Source organism: Leuresthes tenuis, unplaced genomic scaffold, assembly GCF_036924035.1.
Source record: "Leuresthes tenuis unplaced genomic scaffold, fLeuTen1.0.hap1 SCAF_7, whole genome shotgun sequence".
In the NCBI taxonomy this organism is placed as follows: Eukaryota; Metazoa; Chordata; class Actinopteri; order Atheriniformes; family Atherinopsidae; genus Leuresthes; species Leuresthes tenuis.
In genome coordinates, this window is record NW_027325361.1 from 2,856,040 (window position 1) to 2,880,498 (window position 24,459).

A 24,459-nucleotide genomic window follows, 5' to 3' on the forward strand; every position below is an offset into this window, starting at 1 on the left:
GGTGGCCTGACGGTTTCTCCTGCAGTGCTGCCTGAGGGCTCCGAGCTCATCCAACAGGGCTTTCTGTCCTTGGCCTTTCCACACTGAGACTCCCTGAATCTGTTCACAATATCCTGCTCTGAATAGGTCTTCCCAGCCTTTCTGGATATTAGATTTATCAAGTTCAGATGACTTAAAGCTTTTGGTGCATTTATGGCTCAAACATTGGAGAGCTGACCAATCAGTCTCTGCAAGTCAAGGTCACATGACAGGAAGTGTTTCATCACACCTAAACATACTGAACATTTATAATCGGCCACTTCCATGTAAACAAAGGGGAGATTGTTGCTTATTCTCCCTGAATCTGTTCCCAATATTCTGCTCTGTAGATGCTGAAAGACCAAAGTTCTTTACAGTCTGACTCTGAGGAATATTTCCTGAACTTATTGATGATTCTCTGATGGAGTTTGGCCCAAAGCGGTGAGCCACGACCCATCCTTGTTGGAGAGGCTGAACCTTTGGTGGAAGCTGCTTTTATACCCAATCCTGACACCCTCACCTGTCAGCAGGTAACCTGCTGGTTGGAGAAGCTCCAGAAGCTGTTGCTGTAGATTCTATAAACTTTCTGTCTTTCTCTGACTCTACAGCAGTTTTTAGAGTGTTTTGCTGCATTAAACTAGATTTCTTTTGATATTCCAAATACATAAAAATTGTTCAGTGAAGCAGCTTAAACCTGGTCAGAAAAGACAAAACAGGAGGATAAAATGTTTTTCTCTCATTCGATATGTGTCAGTGAGAGATTGGAAAGAACATTTTGAAAGGCTGAAAACCAGATTTCTGAGTGAAATTAGATAAAACTGGAGCTAACAGACGATAAGGTTCGAGCTTATGTTAGAAGAAAGAATTCTTTCTCTCTGCTTCTGTGTCTTTTCCTCTGATCTCTCCAGCATCTGATGTTTATTCTTGGCTTCCTTCTCTTCTTCTTCACTTCCTGTTGTCTTCCTTCTCTTCTTCTTCACTTCCTGTTGTCTTCCTTCTCTTCTTCTTCACTTCCTGTTGTCTTCCTTCTCTTCTTCTTCACTTCCTGTTGTCTTCCTTCTCTTCTTCTTCACTTCCTGTTGTCTTCCTTCTCTTCTTCTTCACTTCCTGTTGTCTTCCTTCTCTTCTTCTTCACTTCCTGTTGTCTTCCTTCTCTTCTTCACTTCCTGTTGTCTTCCTTCTCTTCTTCTTCACTTCCTGTTGTCTTCCTTCTCTTCTTCTTCACTTCCTGTTGTCTTCCTTCTCTTCTTCTTCACTTCCTGTTGTCTTCCTTCTCTTCTTCTTCACTTCCTGTGACACTTTTCTTGCTGCTGTCTGACTCTGGGGCTCGTTTTTGATGGTTTTTTACTGTTTTAACTGTTTTAACTGTGTTTCTGAGGGTTTTTTATCTCGTTGTTGGCGTTTAAAGCTAATTAAAGTTTGAAACCAAAGTAATAAAACACACATCTGAGCAGCCGGGGTGAGTTTCACAGCAACTTTCCACACTGAGATTTCCCCAGACTCCCTGAATCTGTTCCCAATATCCTGCTCTGTAGATGCTGAAAGACCAAAGTTCTTTACAGTCTGACTCTGAGGAATATTTCCTGAACTTATTGATGATTCTCTGATGGAGTTTGGCCCAAAGCGGTGAGCCACGACCCATCCTTGTTGGAGAGGCTGAACCTTTGGTGGAAGCTGCTTTTATACCCAATCCTGACACCCTCACCTGTCAGCAGGTAACCTGCTGGTTGGAGAAGCTCCAGAAGCTGTTGCTGTAGATTCTATAAACTTTCTGTCTTTATTTGACTCTACAGCAGCTTTTAGAGTGTTTTGCTGCATTAAACTAGATTTCTTTTGATATTCCAAATACATAAAAATTGGTCAGTGAAGCAGCTTAAACCTGCTCACAAAAGACAAAACAGGAGGATAAAATGTTTTTCTCTCATTCGATATGTGTCAGTGAGAGATTGGAAAGAACATTTTGAAAGGCTGAAAACTAGATTTCTGAGTGAAATTAGATAAAACTGGAGCTAACAGACGATAAGGTTCGAGCTTATGTTAGAAGAAAGAATTCTTTCTCTCTGCTTCTGTCTTTTCCTCTGATCTCTCCAGCATCTGATGCTTATTCTTGTCTTCCTTCTCTTCTTCTTCACTTCCTGTTGTCTTCCTTCTCTTCTTCTTCACTTCCTGTTGTCTTCCTTCTCTTCTTCTTCACTTCCTGTTGTCTTCCTTCTCTTCTTCTTCACTTCCTGTTGTCTTCCTTCTCTTCTTCTTCACTTCCTGTTGTCTTCCTTCTCTTCTTCTTCACTTCCTGTTGTCTTCCTTCTCTTCTTCTTCACTTCTTGTTGTCTTCCTTCTCTTCTTCTTCACTTCCTGTTGTCTTCCTTCTCTTCTTCTTCACTTCCTGTTGTCTTCCTTCTCTTCTTCTTCACTTCCTGTTGTCTTCCTTCTCTTCTTCTTCACTTCCTGTTGTCTTCCGTCTCTTCTTCTTCACTTCCTGTTGTCTTCCTTCTCTTCTTCTTCACATCCTGTTGTCTTCCTTCTCTTCTTCTTCACTTCCTGTTGTCTTCCTTCTCTTCTTCTTCACTTCCTGTGACACTTTTCCTGCGGCTGCTGTCTGACTCTGGGGCTCGTTTTTGATAGTTTTTTACTGTTTTAACTGTTTTAACTGTGTTTCTGAGGGTTTTTATCTCGTTGTTGGCGTTTAAAGCAAATTAAAGCTTGAAACCAAAGTAATAAAACACACATCTGAGCAGCCGGGATGAGTTTCACAGCAACTTTCCACACTGAGATTTCCCCAGACTCCCTGAATCTGTTCCCAATATCCTGCTCTGTAGATGCTGAAAGACCAAAGTTCTTTACAGTCTGACTCTGAGGAATATTTCCTGAACTTATTGATGATTCTCTGATGGAGTTTGGCCCAAAGCGGTGAGCCACGACCCATCCTTGTTGGAGAGGCTGAACCTTTGGTGGAAGCTGCTTTTATACCCAATCCTGACACCCTCACCTGTCAGCAGGTAACCTGCTGCTTGGAGAAGCTTCCAGAAGTCTTTCTTTGACTCCAGAACAACTTTCACTGACTGTTGCTGCATCAGATTCTGCATTCTTATGCATGTTACATGTTTTAGGACACATTTTGACTTTATTTTTCCAGACTTGCTCTATTCTCTGTATTCTTCTGAATCTCCTCCTCCTTTTTCTAAGCCGTCTTCGCATGTTTTGCAGTTGAGTGCTACGTGAGAATCCCAACTTGAAGTATTTGTCTCCCTTTAGTGGTGATAAATGGCCATTACAGAGGAAAAATCAACACTTGAATGCATTTCCACCTTTTGAAAACACACAATAACCAGAAAGAAGAGCTGTGGAGAAGTCTAACCTTGCATGTATTGAAACAGTTTAATATAGAATAACTCTTCTTATCCATCTCTAAAGCTTTTACTGATTTCTGAAGAAGCATTTTTGAATATTCTGCTCTCTGCGTGCAATAAAAACCTAACTTCTGCTTTTTTAAAATGTGGAGAAGCTTTTATCAGGTTGAAGAAAGAAGGCACAGGATAAATAAAGTGTTAATACTTTGCTTCTTGGCGCTTGATGCATTTCATCCGCCTCATCAGAGAAGATGCATCCCTGTGAGCACCGACGGTTATTGTCTGCAGAAAGCCGGACATCTTTCCATGTTTCATTGGACCTGCATCAGTTTTCAGATCCAGCATCATCTCCTCACCCAAAGCAGATCCAATCACCCTCAGTCCATGACAGCTTCTCTTCAGCCTCGTTTTCTCCTGGAAAAGACCTTTTCCAGGGTTTGTATCAGAGCTTGATGAATGCCCATGTGATTTATAGTTGTGTATTATTGATGCTTTGCTTGATTCCGAATGTCAAGTCAAGTCAAAAGCCTTTATTGTCACAATGGTTATGGGTGGAGCGACTCACGGCGCTTAAAAACACGAGAATATAGCGTTTTATTTGAAAAAAATCCTCCATATGAAAGGTTTCCTTCGATGTTTGTGATCCAAACTGAAGGTTTTGATTTATTCCCCCTCCCGTCACCCATCTCCCGTGCAGCTCCCCCTCCTCCCCTGTTCCTCTCATCCATCCTCTCCCTCCTCTTCGTCAGTGATCTTCAGCTCAGCTCGGAGTCATGAGGTAAGGACCGACCGCTCCCGGTTTTCTCGCATCTAATCTCACATTTTCTTATATTTTGCGGGTTTTCCACCCGGACCGACGCCTTTCTGGCCTGCATCGACATGGCTCGGCCCGGTCCGGCTCGGTTCCCGCTGTGTATATAAAACGAGGCAGATCAGACGGGAGGAGGCTGATTCGTGGCGCAGATTTCAGGTGGAATTCATACGTTGAAGGTTGCAGGTTTTTTTTCAGTGGTTCATCTTTGATGCGGGTTTTTTTGGGGGGGTGGGGGTGCGCCCTGCTTTCTCTCCTTCATGCAGGCAGAAGGATGGAGGACGGAGGCGCTGATGAATCATAGATGTCGTCAGAAAAAAAAAAGCAACGACCCAAAGGAGGTCAAATAAATCCAAATATGAACAAATGTATTGGAGCCGTTTCCCCCCCTGATGCGACTCTGTCTAAATGCATCAAGCTGCCTGTTTGCGGGTTTTCCAGCTGAAAGTCACATTGAGCTCATTGTCATTCATACACTGGATCCGGCCTCATGCCGTCTGTCCCAGTCTGTGCTGGTTCCACTGCTTATCCTTCATTATTAAGAGCTGTTAAATATTCATTGGTTCTGCTGGTTGTTGTGACTTTTTATCAACTGTTACTGGGCTTTTTTGCACGTTTGGTCCTTCATCAGGACAGAAACGTGCTGCAGTCGGTCTGTTTTTGTGTGATAAACGTCTCTGATCTCCATGGAAAGCATGGCAGCTTTGGTAGGCCTTGAGTGAGCTCCCTGCTGGTCACTGTTAATGTTGCTCTAACATTTTGTTGTCTCACTGGCTGTTTTCAGTGCAGGTTATTAATATGATATATGTTTTGCTGCAGTCTCTCTGTCTCTGTGAAGATAAAGAAGATACAGATTTTTACTGAGCAAAAGTCTTCATCATGTACTGTCAGGGAAAGAGGAAACATGCAAATATGAATATAAATACAGTAAATAAGACAAAAAACTGAGTTTTTTATCAGTTCTCAGCAGCTTTAAAGTGAATCTCTGGTCTGAGCTCCTTTATTCTCCAACAAACCCTCTGAGACAAGCTTTCTGTCATTTCTTTAAGGAGTCTTCAGGAATAGTTCTCCAGGCTTCTTGAAGGACATCCCAAAGCTCTTCTTTGGATGTGGGCTGCCTTTTGTTCCGTTCTCTGTCAGATGATCCCACACTGCTTCAATAATGTTGAGGTCCGGGCTCTGGGGAGGATTCATCCCTCCATAAGACCTGTTGCCACTGATTTTCAGTCCACTTCTTGTGACATTTGGCACAGCTCAGCCTTTTCTCCCTGTTTCCCTTCCTTAAGAACGGCTTCTTGACAGCCACCCTTCCATGGAGACCATTTCTGATGAGGCTTGGGCCAACAGTAGATGGATCAGCTGAAGGTCCAGATGCATCTCTCAGGTCCTGTCAGGTCACAGCTGGATTTTTTCCTCTTTCTTAAGGACATCACTTTCAGATCCTGTTCATCTGCTGTAGATAGTTTTTTAGGCCTGACACTTCTTCTTTTGTCCTCCACTTGTCCAGTTTCCTCAAATGTTTTAAGGACACACTGCACACCATGCTGAGATATGCCAAGTTTTCAGCTAATAGCTCTTTGGGAATCACCTTGTTGCTGCAGAAATCCTATTTTCTGTCTGTCAAACTGTGTTTTCTTTGCTGTTTTTCATAGATGCAGCTAAAGAAATGGGAACAAATGATGTGTCTTTGTGACAGGCTGCTGGTAACAAAGTGCCTAAAGATCCAGTTTAAAATGGCTTCTTTGCTAAGTTGTCTGTTATGTGTCGACACAACACTGGTTCATCCCTTGAGTTAGGAGCCTTTTTTCTGCCTGAAGGGTTCAAAGGTCAGAGTTAAGTGGCTTAACAAAGAAAAAACACTGAAAATGCTCAGGTACAAGGACTGAAGATGAGGGAAAAAGCAGAAAATGTCAAAAGAAAAACTCTGAAAGAGCTTCAGAAAGCTGCAGAACTGTTGATCAGGACACTTTTAAGGTTAAAGAAAGTCTGGCTGCTTGGAAGTAAAATATAAAGAAATGAAGGCTGGACTTCAGGACTTTTTCATCAGAAAACAATAGAAATATAAAACAGTTTCACATAATTTAAATGATAAAATTATGTGAATTTCAGAGTTTTGTTTGTAAAATCAAAATAAATTAAAATCTGAATGAAAATTAACACATAAAAAGCTTCTATTTATGTGGATTTTCTGCTTTTCTTTGTCCTTTAACTCAACATTTGTGCAGATGAAGATGTTAACCTTGAAGATGTTTTGATCTTTTGTCTCTGATTCATCTTTTCGATGCAGAACTCATCATGAGATTATCCAGTCTATAAATAAATGATTTAATTTTGAGTCCAAAGCGGTCGATTAACTTTCTGCCATTTTCATTTTGACACTAATGTTTGGGGTTAATATTTGGTTGAGTCTGAGCGTTTGGCAGCAGTTTTCCCAGTATCAGCAGCATTTAAAGGTTTATTATCTCAGATAATAAACTAACTATAAAGCTGATTAAACTGAGCAGGCTTTTCTTTTAGGGAAAAAAATCCTTTGTTTTAATTCACAGTTTAGTAAAGGATGTGGAAAGCTCTTTAGAATTATAAACCAAAGCTTAACTGACAGTATGTGTGAAGCCGCAAAGGATTTTCAGCCGTTTGGAGCTGAGTTGATGAAAATGGTGTGAAGATTTCCAGGAAAGGAAAAGCTGAAGCTTTGTTACTGCTGCTGATGGATGAGCCTGAGTGTGGTGGAGGCTGCAGGCAGAGATGGAGGGCGTGGCTGCTTTCAGCTCCTTCATAAACATCATTTGAAGTAGCGCCCTGCTAACAGGAGCCCTGCTAACAGGAGCCCTGCTAACAGGAGCCCTGCTAACAGGAGCCCTGCTAACAGGAGCCCTGCTAACAGGAGCCCTGCTAACAGGAGCCCTGCTGCTTCAGTGTTGTAGCTGATAAACATCGAGGGGTAATAATTGGAAAAAAAACCCCACAAAGAGGCACATGTTGTTTGTTTCTGTTGCATCCGAGTGAATCTGTGTTTGAACAGAAGTGAACTTATGATGTTTTAGTCTGATTCAGCTGTTTTATTCTGTGACCAGTTCTTTGAATTATAGAGGGATTCTCAATAAGAGGAACCTAAATGTGACCAGGAGCAGATGGAAGTGAAAGTATCTCATTAATAATGTATCACTTTCTGCAGCTAGAGAACAGGGATGTCCACATCCGGTCCTTGAGGATGTTTCCCTGCTTCAGCACACCTGATTCAGATCAATGCATCCTTAGCAGGCTTGTGCAGAACTTCAATCCATTTAATCTGAAGCAGGAAAACGTCTAAAACCTGCAGGACAGAACTTCAATCTTTTGAAGAGATCCATTTAATCGGAAGCAGGAAAACATCTAAAACCTGCAGGACAGAACTTCAATCTTTTGAAGAGATCCATTTAATCGGAAGCAGGAAAACATCTAAAACCTGCAGGACAGAACTTCAATCTTTTGAAGAGATCCATTTAATCTGAAGCAGGAAAACGTCTAAAACCTGCAGGACAGAACTTCAATCTTTTGAAGAGATCCATTTAATCGGAAGCAGGAAAACATCTAAAACCTGCAGGACAGAACTTCAATCTTTTGAAGAGATCCATTTAATCGGAAGCAGGAAAACATCTAAAACCTGCAGGACAGAACTTCAATCTTTTGAAGAGATCCATTTAATCTGAAGCAGGAAAACATCTAAAACCTGCAGGACAGAACTTCAATCTTTTGAAGAGATCCATTTAATCGGAAGCAGGAAAACATCTAAAACCTGCAGGACAGAACTTCAATCTTTTGAAGAGATCCATTTAATCGGAAGCAGGAAAACATCTAAAACCTGCAGGACAGAACTTCAATCTTTTGAAGAGATCCATTTAATCTGAAGCAGGAAAACATCTAAAACCTGCAGGACAGAACTTCAATCTTTTGAAGAGATCCATTTAATCTGAAGCAGGAAAACATCTAAAACCTGCAGGACAGAACTTCAGTCTTTTGAAGAGATCCATTTAATCTGAAGCAGGAAAACATCTAAAACCTGCAGGACAGAACTTCAATCTTTTGAAGAGATCCATTTAATCTGAAGCAGGAAAACATCTAAAACCTGCAGGACAGAACTTCAATCTTTTGAAGAGATCCATTTAATCGGAAGCAGGAAAACATCTAAAACCTGCAGGACAGAACTTCAATCTTTTGAAGAGATCCATTTAATCTGAAGCAGGAAAACGTCTAAAACCTGCAGGACAGAACTTCAATCTTTTGAAGAGATCCATTTAATCGGAAGCAGGAAAACATCTAAAACCTGCAGGACAGAACTTCAATCTTTTGAAGAGATCCATTTAATCTGAAGCAGGAAAACATCTAAAACCTGCAGGACAGAACTTCAGTCTTTTGAAGAGATCCATTTAATCTGAAGCAGGAAAACATCTAAAACCTGCAGGACAGAACTTCAATCTTTTGAAGAGATCCATTTAATCTGAAGCAGGAAAACATCTAAAACCTGCAGGACAGAACTTCAATCTTTTGAAGAGATCCATTTAATCTGAAGCAGGAAAACATCTAAAACCTGCAGGACAGAACTTCAATCTTTTGAAGAGATCCATTTAATCTGAAGCAGGAAAACATCTAAAACCTGCAGGACAGAACTTCAATCTTTCGAAGAGATCCATTTAATCTGAAGCAGGAAAACATCTAAAACCTGCAGGACAGAACTTCAGTCTTTTGAAGAGATCCATTTAATCTGAAGCAGGAAAACATCTAAAACCTGCAGGACAGAACTTCAATCTTTTGAAGAGGTCCATTTAATCGGAAGCAGGAAAACATCTAAAACCTGCAGGACAGAACTTCAATCTTTTGAAGAGATCCATTTAATCTGAAGCAGGAAAACATCTAAAACCTGCAGGACAGAACTTCAATCTTTTGAAGAGATCCATTTAATCTGAAGCAGGAAAACATCTAAAACCTGCAGGACAGAACTTCAATCTTTTGAAGAGGTCCATTTAATCGGAAGCAGGAAAACATCTAAAACCTGCAGGACAGAACTTCAATCTTTTGAAGAGATCCATTTAATCTGAAGCAGGAAAACATCTAAAACCTGCAGGACAGAACTTCAATCTTTTGAAGAGATCCATTTAATCTGAAGCAGGAAAACATCTAAAACCTGCAGGACAGAACTTCAATCTTTTGAAGAGATCCATTTAATCTGAAGCAGGAAAACGTCTAAAACCTGCAGGACAGAACTTCAATCTTTTGAAGAGATCCATTTAATCGGAAGCAGGAAAACATCTAAAACCTGCAGGACAGAACTTCAGTCTTTTGAAGAGATCCATTTAATCTGAAGCAGGAAAACATCTAAAACCTGCAGGACAGAACTTCAATCTTTTGAAGAGATCCATTTAATCTGAAGCAGGAAAACGTCTAAAACCTGCAGGACAGAACTTCAATCTTTTGAAGAGATCCATTTAATCTGAAGCAGGAAAACGTCTAAAACCTGCAGTACAGAACTTCAATCTTTTGAAGAGATCCATTTAATCTGAAGCAGGAAAACATCTAAAACCTGCAGGACAGAACTTCAATCTTTTGAAGAGATCCATTTAATCTGAAGCAGGAAAACATCTAAAACCTGCAGGACAGAACTTCAATCTTTTGAAGAGATCCATTTAATCTGAAGCAGGAAAACATCTAAAACCTGCAGGACAGAACTTCAGTCTTTTGAAGAGATCCATTTAATCTGAAGCAGGAAAACATCTAAAACCTGCAGGACAGAACTTCAATCTTTTGAAGAGATCCATTTAATCTGAAGCAGGAAAACATCTAAAACCTGCAGGACAGAACTTCAATCTTTTGAAGAGATCCATTTAATCTGAAGCAGGAAAACATCTAAAACCTGCAGGACAGAACTTCAATCTTTTGAAGAGATCCATTTAATCTGAAGCAGGAAAACATCTAAAACCTGCAGGACAGAACTTCAATCTTTTGAAGAGATCCATTTAATCTGAAGCAGGAAAACATCTAAAACCTGCAGGACAGAACTTCAGTCTTTTGAAGAGATCCATTTAATCTGAAGCAGGAAAACATCTAAAACCTGCAGGACAGAACTTCAGTCTTTTGAAGAGATCCATTTAATCTGAAGCAGGAAAACATCTAAAACCTGCAGGACAGAACTTCAATCTTTTGAAGAGATCCATTTAATCTGAAGCAGGAAAACATCTAAAACCTGCAGGACAGAACTTCAATCTTTTGAAGAGATCCATTTAATCTGAAGCAGGAAAACATCTAAAACCTGCAGGACAGAACTTCAATCTTTTGAAGAGATCCATTTAATCTGAAGCAGGAAAACATCTAAAACCTGCAGGACAGAACTTCAATCTTTTGAAGAGATCCATTTAATCTGAAGCAGGAAAACATCTAAAACCTGCAGGACAGAACTTCAATCTTTTGAAGAGATCCATTTAATCTGAAGCAGGAAAACGTCTAAAACCTGCAGGACAGAACTTCAATCTTTTGAAGAGATCCATTTAATCTGAAGCAGGAAAACATCTAAAACCTGCAGGACAGAACTTCAGTCTTTTGAAGAGATCCATTTAATCTGAAGCAGGAAAACATCTAAAACCTGCAGGACAGAACTTCAATCTTTTGAAGAGATCCATTTAATCTGAAGCAGGAAAACATCTAAAACCTGCAGGACAGAACTTCAGTCTTTTGAAGAGATCCATTTAATCTGAAGCAGGAAAACATCTAAAACCTGCAGGACAGAACTTCAGTCTTTTGAAGAGATCCATTTAATCTGAAGCAGGAAAACATCTAAAACCTGCAGGACAGAACTTCAATCTTTTGAAGAGATCCATTTAATCTGAAGCAGGAAAACATCTAAAACCTGCAGGACAGCGGTCCTCGAGGACCGGATGTGGACATCCCTGCTGTAGAAAGAACACAACACTTAGCAGTTAGCATTAAAGTTAGCTATAAAGCCTCACCCCCAAAGTAACGAGGACTCGCTCCTGCAATCTTCTCTGTGCAATATACTGACTGACCCAACCGTTCTCATGTACTTCTCATGTTCTGCATGTACAGCTGACGTCTCGTAGCTCACAAAGATGTCTTATGGACATTATGACAAGGTTAGAAAACTTTCTGCGAACAGAAGTCTCCATTTTCATCATCTGTGGTGGACATTGAAGCACTTTATGTGAACTCAAAGTGACTTCACCCTGAAAGTGACCTACCTGTGGTTCAGGTATCAGAGGAGCTCGTTAATAAGCTCCATCCACACGGAAAAGTATCGTTTAGCAAGACTTTAAAGTCCTGGGAAGATAAGATGTGCTCTAAACAAACAGACTGTTGAGCATTTACATTTTTAGAATATACTAAACTAATACAATGGTTTCAAATACTCTTATAATAATGATATTATCTCATAATGTGCACTGTCCTGTAGGGTATTTATATATATAGATATATAGGGAGGCTGAGGGGAATCTGTCTGACCTCTGAGCTCATTGGTTAACGCATTATTTTCACTTCTCCATCGGTGACTCAGTGAGCTTCGGGGACAGGAAGTTCATACTCACTGAGTTGGAAAAAGCCGCTGTAACCTTACATAAGGCAGAGTTTTCAGAACAACTGACTGAAATGCACCCAAACATGTGCGTACAGGCTGGGAGGGTCTGAGCTGACCTTCGCCTGTCATCCTGTGGGCTGTTTGTGACGCTGCAGTTTGCTGCTTTTTGAGCTTTGAAGACTGTTTATTGTGAGGTTGACCTTTATGTGTGTTGATATCAAGTTAGATAAGAGGGATTTATGACTTCAGAATGAATCAGAACTAACTGATTATCTCATTCTGAAGCTTTCCCTTTGCCTTGAAGTTATGATTTTATGAGCTTGTAGAATTAGTGGGAGACTGTAGCACAGTTTATAGGATGGATAGAAGATGGAGGAACATGTTTCTGCCGGATAATTCTGCTCATCACCACATATTAAAACAGCAGAACTACAGGAAGCAGTTTGTATTGAACTCTGTCCCAGCGTGACCCCGCTGGTATTCAATCAATCATTTCGATTTCCATCTGTTTCCATGCGTTCTTGTTTGCTTTCTCCATGATTCAGCAGCATATTTCACATTTCATCCTCCTTTCAACAGCAACGGTGCTGTTTGTTGCTGCTGACAGGAAGCGGTGGCTCATTGTGGAGGATAAAGTGAGGCTCGGTGTGCAGCAGTAAAAGCTTCTTCCATCATTCATCCATCTGCTCGTCCTCCTGCTGCTCCGGCTGCTCCTGCTGGGCCTCCGGTGGCTTCATCTCAGACACAATCTCAGCCCAGACAGACTGAAGCTTCTCAACACCCAGCTCGGTCATGAAAGCAAAGAGCTGAACTATTCAAAGGTCAGTCGAAGGTGTGTGAGAAACATCTAATGATGGGTTCAGCTTCCTGTGCTCTGTGAAGACGACAGCTTATTGATTACAAGTACATGTTGTCAGGATGTTGAGACTTCAAAATTCCCAAAGTGGCAATAAGAAACGCACAAAAAATGTGTCTTATATGCATATTTTGCATAAAAAGTCAGATAATCTGATTATTTTATATATTTGTACTGTGAAAATACTTTTTATTACTTTACTATTATTTTTAACTCTGTTTAGATTTGTTGTTTTGTTTAAAATAAACCTTAAACTTTCCTTGTAGTTTATTCCAACTGTCTCTATAGATCAAACCAAATATCTCAGCACAACATTTGTGTGGTTCATGAATATGCTGAAAAAATAGGTGTCATTAAGATTGTTAGTGGGTTCCATACCACCACCCATATAAATTTTGCTCATCAGGCATTTTCAAGACAATTAAAATACTGAGAACGCAAAATGTTAGCACCAGCTAGCACCAGCTAGCACCAGCTAGCATCAGTTAGCACCGGCTAGCGCCAGCTAGCGCCAGCTAGCGTTAGCAGACTCCATTAGCTCTGGGCTTTAACTGCAATGCATGATTGTCTATTTTGACTAATGCAGTGTACGTCTTTCTGTACACTTGATGAAAATGTAGTGCACTACATATCGTCCGACAAGTTTCATCTAAAACTGAACAGCTCTCCAAAATGGCTGACTCTGTATAGCGTGACGTTAGCTTGACTTTGTGCTTTGTATTCCCATGTTCTGTGTCACGGCTACTTCCTGTTTTGCTTTTTAAACCTGTGTTTAGCTGCCTCATTGCCCTGCGCCTGTATTTCATCAGTTCATTCCCCCCTTTTGTTCTCCTCCAGAGAGTTAAAGTTTGCCATTGTGTGTTTCTGTGTGTTGTGGTTGACCTCCATGTTTCCTGCCTCTCACTTTTCATGTGATATGGCTCTCTGGATAACCTGTTTTTGAATGAGTAAATGCATTTTTTACTTGTTCCTTATCTGAAAAAGTGGTGAAAGCTGCAGTGTTTTAATGTCTCTTAACAGTTCTGTGTGCTTGGGAATCATAACACAGGATCTTCCTGGTTGCCACTGACTACTTTCAGTTCTTTATGAAGTGATTTAAGAGATAAAAGTTGGATTGAATTGCTCAGATATCACTGAAGTTTGCTGCATATTCTCCTGAATTCGTGTAAAAAGATTCAGTCCTGAATCAGAGTGACCCTCTTGTGTTGGTTTTCATAAATATTTTTTTTGCCTGAGGTTGAATTTTTGAGGTTTGTAACCTACTTCAAAAGTACATTTTCATGTATGTGTGAGCAAAGAGTGTCAATCACCTGCTCCACCCCCACATTCTCTCCTCAACCGTCTCTTTTCCCCCTTGAGACTGTCTGGTTACCGGGGCAACCGCGTCATCTTGGCAGGGAAGTAGAAGAGGAAGAGGAAGGGCAGGAAAATGGCGTCTGTCTCCAAGTCGGTGCGTTTATTGGCTTTCTTTCTGCATCCTTGCAGCACCGGACTACATTGTAAAAGCAGCACATTTAACTTAGCTTTAGCAGCAATAATAGGGACTGAAGATGAACCGAACAGTTTTCAGTGGTTGAATTGGTTTGAGCTTCACGATCAGTGAAAATGCTGAAGGAGTCGGGCAGTTAGTTGTCTCGTGATCAATGTGGATGAGGGATTTTTACAGTGATGCTTCTGTTCTGTCAGCAGATTTCCCCACTGACTCTTAGCTTTGGTCATCTCCTTTTTGTTTTTATTTCTATCCATCCATTTTCTATACCGTCCATTAATTGGGTAGCAGGTGGGCTGGAGCCTATCCCAGCAGTCATTGGGCGAAGGCGGGGTTGTTTTTATTTCTGTTTGTAGTTAATTTGTCCTTCGATACGTCCTCTCTGGGTATGTGCTGACTCAGGATCAGTGTTTTCCCTCCTGACCTGATTATGAGGTCTGACCGGCTGGTTGCTCTCGGCTCTGTGACCGTTCTGCTTCTGTCCAGCGCCACTGTTGGCAGCAGCTGAAGCTGGACAGAAGCGTTGGCCTCAGACTTTGTGACGCATCATTTCTGAGCTACGTTTGTTTTTTAGCTGCTTCAGGATCTATTGTTTCCCTTTGATGCTAAAAATCAGCGTTTCTCAGCCTTAGATTTAAGCGTTTTTTTTCTGTTTCATCTCTTCACGCTGTCTTCTCATATCGGGGTCACGCTCGTCTCATCCGTGGCTTCCATGGCAACCGTACCGTTAACAGGCTCCATAAACGCTCCGTCTGATTCGTTGGTCTTTCTGTGGAGGCTCCGCATTCCTCTTCTCTACCCATAATGCTTTGCAGTGACTGCGGCAGTGTGTGTGTGTGGCAGAGAGCAGAAAGAGCCATCACTCGTTTTAAATGTGTCACCATGGTAATTGGGCAGGGATGTGGGCTTGTTGTCATGGCAATGGGGAACATCAATATGTCCCAGGTCTTTGATGGGAACATTAAAGACACACACACACACACACACACACACACACACACACACCAGCTGAGGTCTGCAGTCTCAAGGGGAACTTCAAAAACACATTCAGACTTCTATTCTTGTGAGGACCTGCATTCATAGAATACATTACCATATATATAAGGAGAACACATATGAGAGCAAATGACCTTTTCGCTCAATGTCAGCAAAAGTAATCATAAAAAACAGCTGGAGACATCTCTGTGAAGCTCTGTGAAGACATGATGAACCACTGGGAAGTTGTGGAGTAATACCGAGGGCTTATTTTCAGTGGACATCGGAGATAAAGACGCATTGTTTGTTCCCATTTCTTTAGCTGCATCTATGAAAAACAGCAAAGAAAACACAGTTTGACAGACAGAAAATAGGATTTCTGCAGCAACAAGGTGATTCCCAAAGAGCTATTAGCTGAAAACTTGGCATATCTCAGCATGGTGTGCAGTGTGTCCTTAAAACATTTGAGGAAACTGGACAAGTGGAGGACAAAAGAAGAAGTGTCAGGCCTAAAAAACTATCTCCAGCAGATGAACAGGATCTGAAAGTGATGTCCTTAAGAAAGAGGAAAAAATCCAGCTGTGACCTGACAGGACCTGAGAGATGCATCTGGACCTTCAGCGGATCCATCTACTGTTGGCCCAAGCCTCATCAGAAATGGGCTCCATGGAAGGGTGGCTGTCAAGAAGCCGTTCTTAAGGAAGGGAAACAGGGAGAAAAGGCTGAGCTGTGCCAAATGACACAAGAAGTGGGCTTTCTGATGTTCCTCGTGGACTGTGTGAAGTCCAGATGATGGATGGATGATGCCTGCGTGTGTTTATCACAGCATTGATTCGCAGCAGGTCATTTCAGGGTTGAATTGATTTCTTTCAGCTGCTCGATCGTTTCATAACTCTTTGATTTTGTCCACAGTTTAAAGCCCCCGGTGCAGTTTGAGGCTGGTGATGAAGGTTTTATCGCCTCAGCTGTGCTCAGATTAAGTTATTCTGAACCACGCTCAGATGAATGTTTCAGGCTTTGTTGCATCTGTTGTGCAAAGGAACAGTGATGGAGTTACACTTTTGTTATGTTAACCAAGCACAGTTTCAGGAGTTCCCGATGCTGGAACCGCAACGATTTATAAATCTGTGACAACAAAGGCACACTAAATCATTAAAATAAGACCGGAAATTTATTGCAAAGAAACAAATCTCTTCCAGATTTTAAAGCAACTGCAGAGATTCAATGATAGAGATGCAAAACAACTAAAGAAATAAAGAAATTGTTCTGTCACAGCGGCAAGCAATAAGTATGAATAGTATTACAACATTATATGATAATAAAAGACAAGATTAAAATATAAAAAAGAGAGAAAATTATAGAACTACAGATGGTCCCAGAATCTGAAAGTAATACGAAGCAGTGCGATAACATTTAAATATAGCTATTAAAAGTGTTGAGGTGAGAAAATAACCACAGTAAAACAGAAAATCACCTCAAAATAATCACAAGAATAAGCAAAGACATAAAGAAGAACCGAAAGGACGCAAAATAGACTGAAACACAGACTTAAAAATGAGCAAAAAAAGACGTATTTCCGAGAAATGACAAAGAAATAACTTTCAAAGACACAAAACAAGCAGAATAAAAATGAAGAAATATCCCAAAGATGCAGAACAACCAAGTGGAAACACAAAAGAATCAAAATATATGTCAGTATGTCGATTAAAAACCAGAGACGCAAGAAGAACCAAAAGTCACAAAAATCCGACAGTTCTGAACAAAACCACATGATTTCAGAGGCAAAATATGATGATAAGGACACAGAAAATGACTCCAAAACGACCTCCAAGAGCCTCAAAAGCATAAAACACAGCAAAGAGGCTTTAATTATGCGCAAATAAGCATTCAGCAGTTGAGGCTTGATCGATTGGAGCTTCCTGACTGGTTAAATTCACAGTATTCACACACGTAAGTGGGTTTATTTAGAAAAATATCAGATCACTCGCTGAGTGATCAGTCACCTGCAGTCTGTAACCGGAGAGCATGTCCAGTAAAATCTGACCCGCAGCCCCCTCCTCCTTCCCACAATCCCCAGCGATTTGCTGCACTGACACCAGATCTGCTGAGCCGAGCAGAAATCTGACCGCGGGGACAGAAAGTGATCAGAAAACTAACAGGAAGCAGATTCACTGCAGGTTTGTTGTCGTGTTTTCAGCCACAAACACACAAACAAATGTGTCCTTCAGACTCTGAAGGTCACAGCTGAGCAGAATTAAGGCGCAAACTGAGCATGTGCAGCTCTGACCCCAGACCAACGACCTCACTGCCACAGAACTTCAGCCTGAGCTTCATCCCTTTTATACGCTGCTTTATTTGTATGTTTCTGTTTCTGCACCCTCTTCCTTTAGCTGTTCCACTTCTTTCTACCTCTTTGTGTCACATGACCCCCACACAGGTAGTCTGTCAGTTCAAATCACGTCAACACGAGGTCTTTATGTACATTTTTAAATGTGAAACCACACAAATGCCTCTCGGTGCAAAGAACGGTGCATTTCAGTGAGATGTGTTCACTCAGCAAGCACAACACCTTCAACTAGCATTAGCCTGTAGTTCTTCAACATTTAAATGGACAAGAACTGGCTTTTAGAGACCATAAATGAACTATTATTTGGTATTTCTGGGCCTTCGTTTTGAAAACAGTTTGACAGAAAAGATCTTCAGCTTCTGTTCGTGGGGTTCTCAGCTGATCTACCCGGTACTCCGTGTTTATTTTGGTGTTTATGAATGCAAAGATAAGAAAACTGTAGCAGAGAGGTCATTTTAAGTTTGGCACCAGCACAATTACACCTGCACTGTGTTGAATCTGAACCCCCCGCTGCTTTGGTTCTTATTTGCTGTATTAAACCTGCCTCCTCCTGTGTGTGTGTCTGTTCTCCAGCAGGTGGCGCTGTAAAGTGTGAAGATGGCTAACGCCTTGGCTTCCTACGACCAGCTGGCCCATCAGGTGGAGGCGCTCCGGAAGGAGAACTCCCACCTGAGGAGGGAGCTGGAGGACAATTCCAACCACTTGTCCAAACTGGAGACGGAGACGTTCGGCATGAAGGTGAGTGTGGCGCCGACCAGCTGCTGCAGGTCGGCGCTCTGCGGCCTCTCCTGATGTCACAGTTAATCACTGAATCCCTCACTCACTCACTCATCTCCATGAATCTTCTTTTACCACAAACCACTGCTGTACATTTACCCCGTTTTTTTTGGTTATTTTGAAATAAGATGCTGTTTATCAGTCTTAAAAGGTAAAAAATAAACTTTTATTGTAATTAACCCACAAATGCTTCTGAATTAAGATTTAAAAATCGTACTTTTCACCCCTGAAATCATCACTCAAATCAGCTTTCCTGGGAGCAAAATAGTCAATAAAAGGCTGTAATTCCGGCAGAGACTCAAAGCCCGCTGGGCATAAATCCCATCATCTGTTGGCACATGTGCACACACACAGAGTCACGTGTCCAGATGCTGAACAGCTGGATTATCTGGCTGACCTCAGCTAGGTTTAGATTCAGAATCAGGACAGAAAGAGGCTCACATCCAGCTGCAGCCCACATCTGCACAGAACCCACCTGCAGCAGGTGCAGCAGCTGTTTGGTTTCTGCTTGGATCTGCTGTTTATCTGAAGGGGAACCAAACTTAGCTTCACCAGAGGCTCACCAGGATGTTCTTCTTGGATGCAGGAGGTGTTGAAGCAACTGCAGAGTAAACTGGAGCAGGAGGCAGGAACCCTGGCCTCGTCCGGGAGGAGCGACGTGCTGCACCAGCTCAAAGGTCTGCTTCTGTGTGACTGTTTTCATGCTAAGTGTGGTGCATTTCTGCTTCATTTAGGAGATGTGTTTACTCCCAGCTGCTGTTTGTTGGTGCATGCTGCAGAGCTCAAACTGCACACATGGAGCAGGCAGTTCTTTCATGACTAAGACACTGTTTTTGTTAGGTTTTGCAAAGAGAATCTGAGACTTTTTGACTGTTTTTTAGCCATTTGTCTTACGTTGTTGTCGCATGTTGTGACCTTTGCCCTGAACCTCTTCAGCTGAGAAACCAAAAGACTGCCCTAAAATTACTGAAACACTCCTCTGCAGTCTGTCCCAGCTGTTTCCACGTGATGCTGAGTGGTTGCAGCGTCCTCTGGGACCAGTTGTCATTTACACAAATAGGAACCGATTCAATTAGCTAACCTGATTGGCCACAGCAGGCGGAGACTCATTAGCATCCGATTAATGTCAATTAGATTATCTGGACTAGAATCTAATTGAGTAGAACTGAGATTAAAAGCAGCAGCTGTGTTCTTTTGACATCAATCAAATGAAACAAACAAGAATATAATTCAAGCAACATGTTTAAAAGCAGCTAAAATCACTGCAACCAAACGTATCCGGATGGCAGACGAAGATCTGTGGTTTTATTTCTAATTTAGGCTTAATGTGGAGCTAAATGTTGGGTTTTAAAGGTGACTCAAAAGGCTTCCAGATTCCTGGCATTCAAAGACCAAACAGCAATAAATGCTTTATATGAAATGCGTGCACAGTTTTGCAGTATTTCCTTCATCTTTTAACAAGATCCTCGACTGTTTTGTATTACCTGAAGGTGTTTTTGTGTTCTCTTGTCTGAATCTTATAAACTTCTGAAGTCAGGCTGCTTGTTTTTGACAGACTGACAATATGTGGCGCCATAGTATGCAGCATTATGCCCAGAAGTAATCTAATGTGAAGTTTAGAAGACCTTTTTTGCTCTGAACACGCTGCAAACTGTTTTAAAATGGAAACTTTTCCCCGTAAAATTTACTGTAGATGCCATAAAAACATAACTTTCAGACTAAGTTCAGCATGAAAATCGAAAAGAATGAAAAGAAATTACTCCGGTGGAGGGAGATTTATGGAAAGCAAAACAAGGAAAAAGCTTGAATGTGTCCATAAGAATCATCAGATAGACTGAACTCATGTTCAAGATGTTTGAAGATACAAACTGAAGCTACAAATAATTCCATGTTTATATGATGGAGTCTTGCAGTAATTTGTTGGGATTTAGAGTCTTTTTCGGTTACTTCAGCACCTCGATGAGGTCTGAAGCTCTGTCTTGTGGTCTCTGTTCTTCGGTAGATGGTTTCCATGGTTTCAGGCTGCAGAAGTAACTGAAAACCGAGCTGAAAGGTGTTTGACTTTAATCGAAAATACAAAATCAGCATTCAGAGTTTGGACCGATTTTCAGTTTTGCTTGGAGACATTTTAGGTCACAGGTCACAGGGCATGATGCTTTTATGGAGCATATTTCACCCAAAGCTCGTCACAGGGAGAGCTTGAAGTGCTGATGGCTATTTCACGTAAACAAAATCGTGTCAAATACCTGAAATGTTTAGCCGGTAGGATTCACAGGTCAAAGGAGAAAGTCTTTGAATGAAAGAATGCAGAAACACAACTCATAGAAACCGATAACTCGCCCTCCTCCTCCCTCAGAGCTCCACATGGACCTCACCAACTACTACGAACTCAAGCACCAACCTCACAACCTGAGACTGCTGACAGCCGGTCTGGGAGGGCCGGGGCTCACGGGTGTCTCAGGGGCAGTTCCAGGTGTGGAGCTGGACGATCGTCTGGCTCTGCCTCAGTCCTCCTGTTCCTCCTCCTCCTCTGTGGCGGCGGTGAGCAGAGCCAGGAGCCCACTCCGTGCGGCGTCCCGTCAGAGCATGGCGTCTTGTGGGGAGGCGACCGCCGCCTCAATCATGCTGCCACACCACTTCCTGGACGGAGCCCCACCCAAGACAGCTGTGATCAGCGGAGCAGATGGACGGCTGAGCGACTATCACCTGGAGGAGCTGTACAAAGAAAGGTGAGCATGTACACCAGGTCGGGATCAGGGCTTCTGTTTGAAGTGAAAACCCAAAGAACCGACCAGGAGGACACACAGAACGACCGTAATCCACCAAACGTCCAACAGGGAAACGTCACAGAGGTGCAAAACCACTGTGAAGAGACTTAAAGTAAAGCAGGAATGGTGTAGACTGTGTGAGTCCAGTGATAAAACATTTAGGCCTGGTGCTGATGAGCTGATCAGGAGTTCAGAGGACTGTTTTTTTACTGAATGCAGCTGTTAACAGAGAGATCTGAACATCTGCAGGAACCTCCTGCTGGGGGAGATCGACCGGGAGGAGCGGGAGCGCTGCTGGTACTTCAGCCAGCTGGAGGCGCTGTCCCAGAAACTCGCCCAGCTGCCGCGCATCGACACGGTGAGACGAACAAACGGCTTCATGTGTGAATGTCCAGAAGTGAGACTCAACATGTGTGACATTATCAACATGTTTTATTTTCATGATTTCGTTTTAAAATATCTTAAAGGGGAACTCCGGTATTTTTAAACCTTATTTCTGGCATGAAATACGTTCATCTGCTCACCAAGAACAGTTTGGTGAAAGTCGGCGTCCTTCTGAAGATATTTAGATAACTGGAGATCCATATAACGGAGTGAACGGGGCTTAGAGGATGCAGCCTCTAAATAAGGCATTATCTGTCTTTATTTCACCAATACTTTAAGAAGAATGAATGAATGAACGTGTGCTATAGCTCTGTTAGCTCATAGCTGCTGTTAGCTCATAGCTGCTGTGTTGTTGTTATTGGCGGCTATCGGGGGGCTTATAGAGGCTTTCTACACACTCGTCTGCTGGGATGATGTCATCGACGCCCCCCCCCCCTGCAGCACAGTTTATTTACTCCGGTAAGAACGTCCATCTTACTCAAAGTCGTCAAAATCTGATAAATATCCTGCCATGTTGCACAAAACTATCAGCAGCAAACTCTGTGTGAAGTTAGCCGACTGTCACAGAGCACGGAGTGAATAAACTGTGCTGCAGGGGGGCGTGTGGATGAAGTGGTCCCAGTAGAGTGCCTGTGTAGAAATCCCTCCGTTAGCTCTCCTTTAGCTGCAAGTAGCCACATAACAGCAGCTATGAGCTAACAGAGCTATAGCACACGTTCATTCATTCATTCTTCTTAAAGTATTGGGGAAATAAAGACAGATAATGCCTTATTTAGAGGCTGCATCGTCTAAACCCCGTTCACTCCGTTATATGGATGGGCTTAGAGGATGCAGCCTCTAAATAAGGCATTATCATAAACTGTGCTCCAGGGGGGCATCGATGACATCATCCCAGTAGCCGAGTGTGTAGAAATCCCTCTATAAGCCCCCCGATAGCCGCCAATAACAACAACACAGCAGCTATGAGCTAACAGAGCTATAGCACACGTTCATTCATTCATTCTTCTTAAGGTATTGGTGAAATAAAGACAGATAATGCCTTATTTAGAGGCTGCATCGTGAGTAGATGAATGTATTTCATGCCAGAAATAAGGTCTAAGTTTAAAAATACAGGAGTTCCCCTTTAAATGATCGTATTCCTCGACCAGCTGTACAATAAACAATAAACTCTGTGACTGACCGATAATATCCCAGATATTCCCAGAAATTAAAGAGATTCCAGAGGAAGAGCTCTCACCTCGAGTTTTGTTTCCACATAGGACAGCTACTTCTTCTGCTGAATTACAGCTAGAAACGTAGCCTAGACTCCCACCATCCGTCGACACGATGCACCCTAACTTATACTCAATGGAAACATCGCTTCAGATTTTCTTGGTTACCGAATGGAACCCCGATAGCTTGAGATTTAGCTAAAAAAAGACTTAATACTCAGTTGGACAGATGGGAACAAATCATTTCTCACCTGTTCTGCTTCCAGAGAGTAAACATGGCCAAGAAGGATCCCAACAAACATTTATAGCTGAGAGAAATACATTTATTTACTTCAAACCAGTGAATTAAAACGTGTCTGATGCGTATTTCTGTTATTTCTTTGGCTCTAAACTGGAAGTATTGGACATAAAAGAAGCTCGAGCTCCAAAAAGCAGCTCTTTGCTGTTATATAAGCGTGGCTTTTGTCTGCATCTCATCTCTTTTACACGCCTCAGTGGTGACCGCCTCAGGCTGACCTCCGACCTCTGTGTGCTGCAGTTTTCTCTGCAGATGGATCTCATCCGGCAGCAGCTGGAGTTCGAAGTTCAGCAGGTTCGGTCCGTGATGGAGGAACGTTTCGGCACCAGCAATGAGATGGTGCAGAGGACGCAGGTGAGACCACCGGCTGCCGCTGACCGGACATTTAGTTCCATTCTTCACATCTTTAAATAAAAACGCCTCACAGCTGTGTTTCAGTCGCAGACTTTACCCTGATGCTGCAGCTATGGCGTAACCACGCATTCTTTGGGGGGGTTGTGTCCCCCCCCAATATTGAGAAAATACCAACCTGTCCCCCCCAATATACAGAAGAAAATATGTAAAATGCATGTTCTCCTTTTATGAACCCTGTCAAGGGATCGGTCTCTTGTTATGTCTTATTTATTTTCACTTTATTTCCGTGTGTTACCATGGGAACGTAACGGCTGCGCCGCGGTCGCCGTTGGTGATCGCTAACACTCTAGCCAATGAGAGTGACCCACCGGGCGCGCTTGCGTGTGTTACCATGGGAACGTAACGGGCGCGCCGCCGTCTCAGCAGCGGCTCTCCGTATCTTTACGTTGGACTTCTACTTTTGACGGAGCCGCTGCTCAACAGAGCAGATTGTACCAGAACAGGAAATCCAACACAGAATCAACAAAATAAACTTCCGCTCCCTTTCAAAATAAAATAACTTAAAACAAAAATAACATTAGACTATTAGACTTTTCATTGTTAATGCACATTTTGAGACATTGACACAATAGAAATGAACCTGGACTTAAAAGTCCTCGGCACATTTTTTGTTAAAGGAAAAGTCTGTAATTTGTTACATCATTAGTTGTCCTTATTAAAATATTTCCATAAACATGCTTTGGGTATTTGGTCGTTTTCCATTGGAAGCTGTCCTATTTGCTACAGAACTACTGGAAGAGCATAATTGTAATTGGTAGGTGTGTTTAAGGTCAGTAAACAGTAAGCAACTAACCAAAACAAAGTGGGGGGGCAGTCACTGTCTCGGAGAAATTACACCATTCCTTTAGATGTGAACTTACATGGTCAATGTAGTCCTCTAAACTATGTTCTAAATGTCCAATTTTTCATATATAAATAAAGAATTGTAGATAATGCACTCAACAATTTAGTTTTTCTTGGACCCCCCCAATGTCTAAACCATGGTTACGCCCTTGCATATATATATATATTTCACCAGGATCCATGACATGGGATGACACCCAGCTCTATCTGTGAAGGAAACCCATACTGAACTTAGAGGCTCGTCTTAAAGACCCGAATGACCCGTAACTTTCTGAGCTCTTCATTTTTTGGCCCAAAAACATCAGACATTCACCATCCAACCAAATGTATACTCTGGGTGGCATTACCTTGGCTCCCAGA

General features: G+C 42.0%; 3 protein-coding genes across 5 annotated transcripts in view; 2 read left to right on the plus strand and 1 right to left on the minus strand.

Annotated features, from left to right (window-relative positions):
- Nucleotides 1-24,459, plus strand: part of LOC140311517 (tripartite motif-containing protein 16-like) — a 252,966-nt gene that overhangs the window by 226,093 nt on the left and 2,414 nt on the right. The gene's annotated exons all lie outside the window — the stretch shown is intronic.
- Nucleotides 1-24,459, minus strand: part of pycr3 (pyrroline-5-carboxylate reductase 3) — a 404,375-nt gene that overhangs the window by 21,796 nt on the left and 358,120 nt on the right. The window lies entirely within an intron of this gene.
- apc2 (APC regulator of WNT signaling pathway 2) overlaps nt 4,109-24,459 on the plus strand; it is a 44,477-nt gene continuing 24,126 nt past the window's right edge. The window contains exons 1-7 of one of the 3 annotated variants that reach the window (XM_072388903.1): nt 4,122-4,143; nt 12,317-12,558; nt 17,978-18,142; nt 18,768-18,858; nt 20,538-20,910; nt 21,199-21,307; nt 23,083-23,196. In XM_072388903.1, the coding sequence (XP_072245004.1) occupies nt 18,002-18,142; nt 18,768-18,858; nt 20,538-20,910; nt 21,199-21,307; nt 23,083-23,196 (828 nt within the window). In that variant the 5' untranslated portion in view covers nt 4,122-4,143; nt 12,317-12,558; nt 17,978-18,001. Of the gene's footprint in view, nt 4,144-12,316; nt 12,559-17,977; nt 18,143-18,767; nt 18,859-20,537; nt 20,911-21,198; nt 21,308-23,082; nt 23,197-24,459 lie in introns of all 3 variants that reach the window. The other 2 variants (XM_072388904.1, XM_072388905.1) reach the window with 2 other exon arrangements.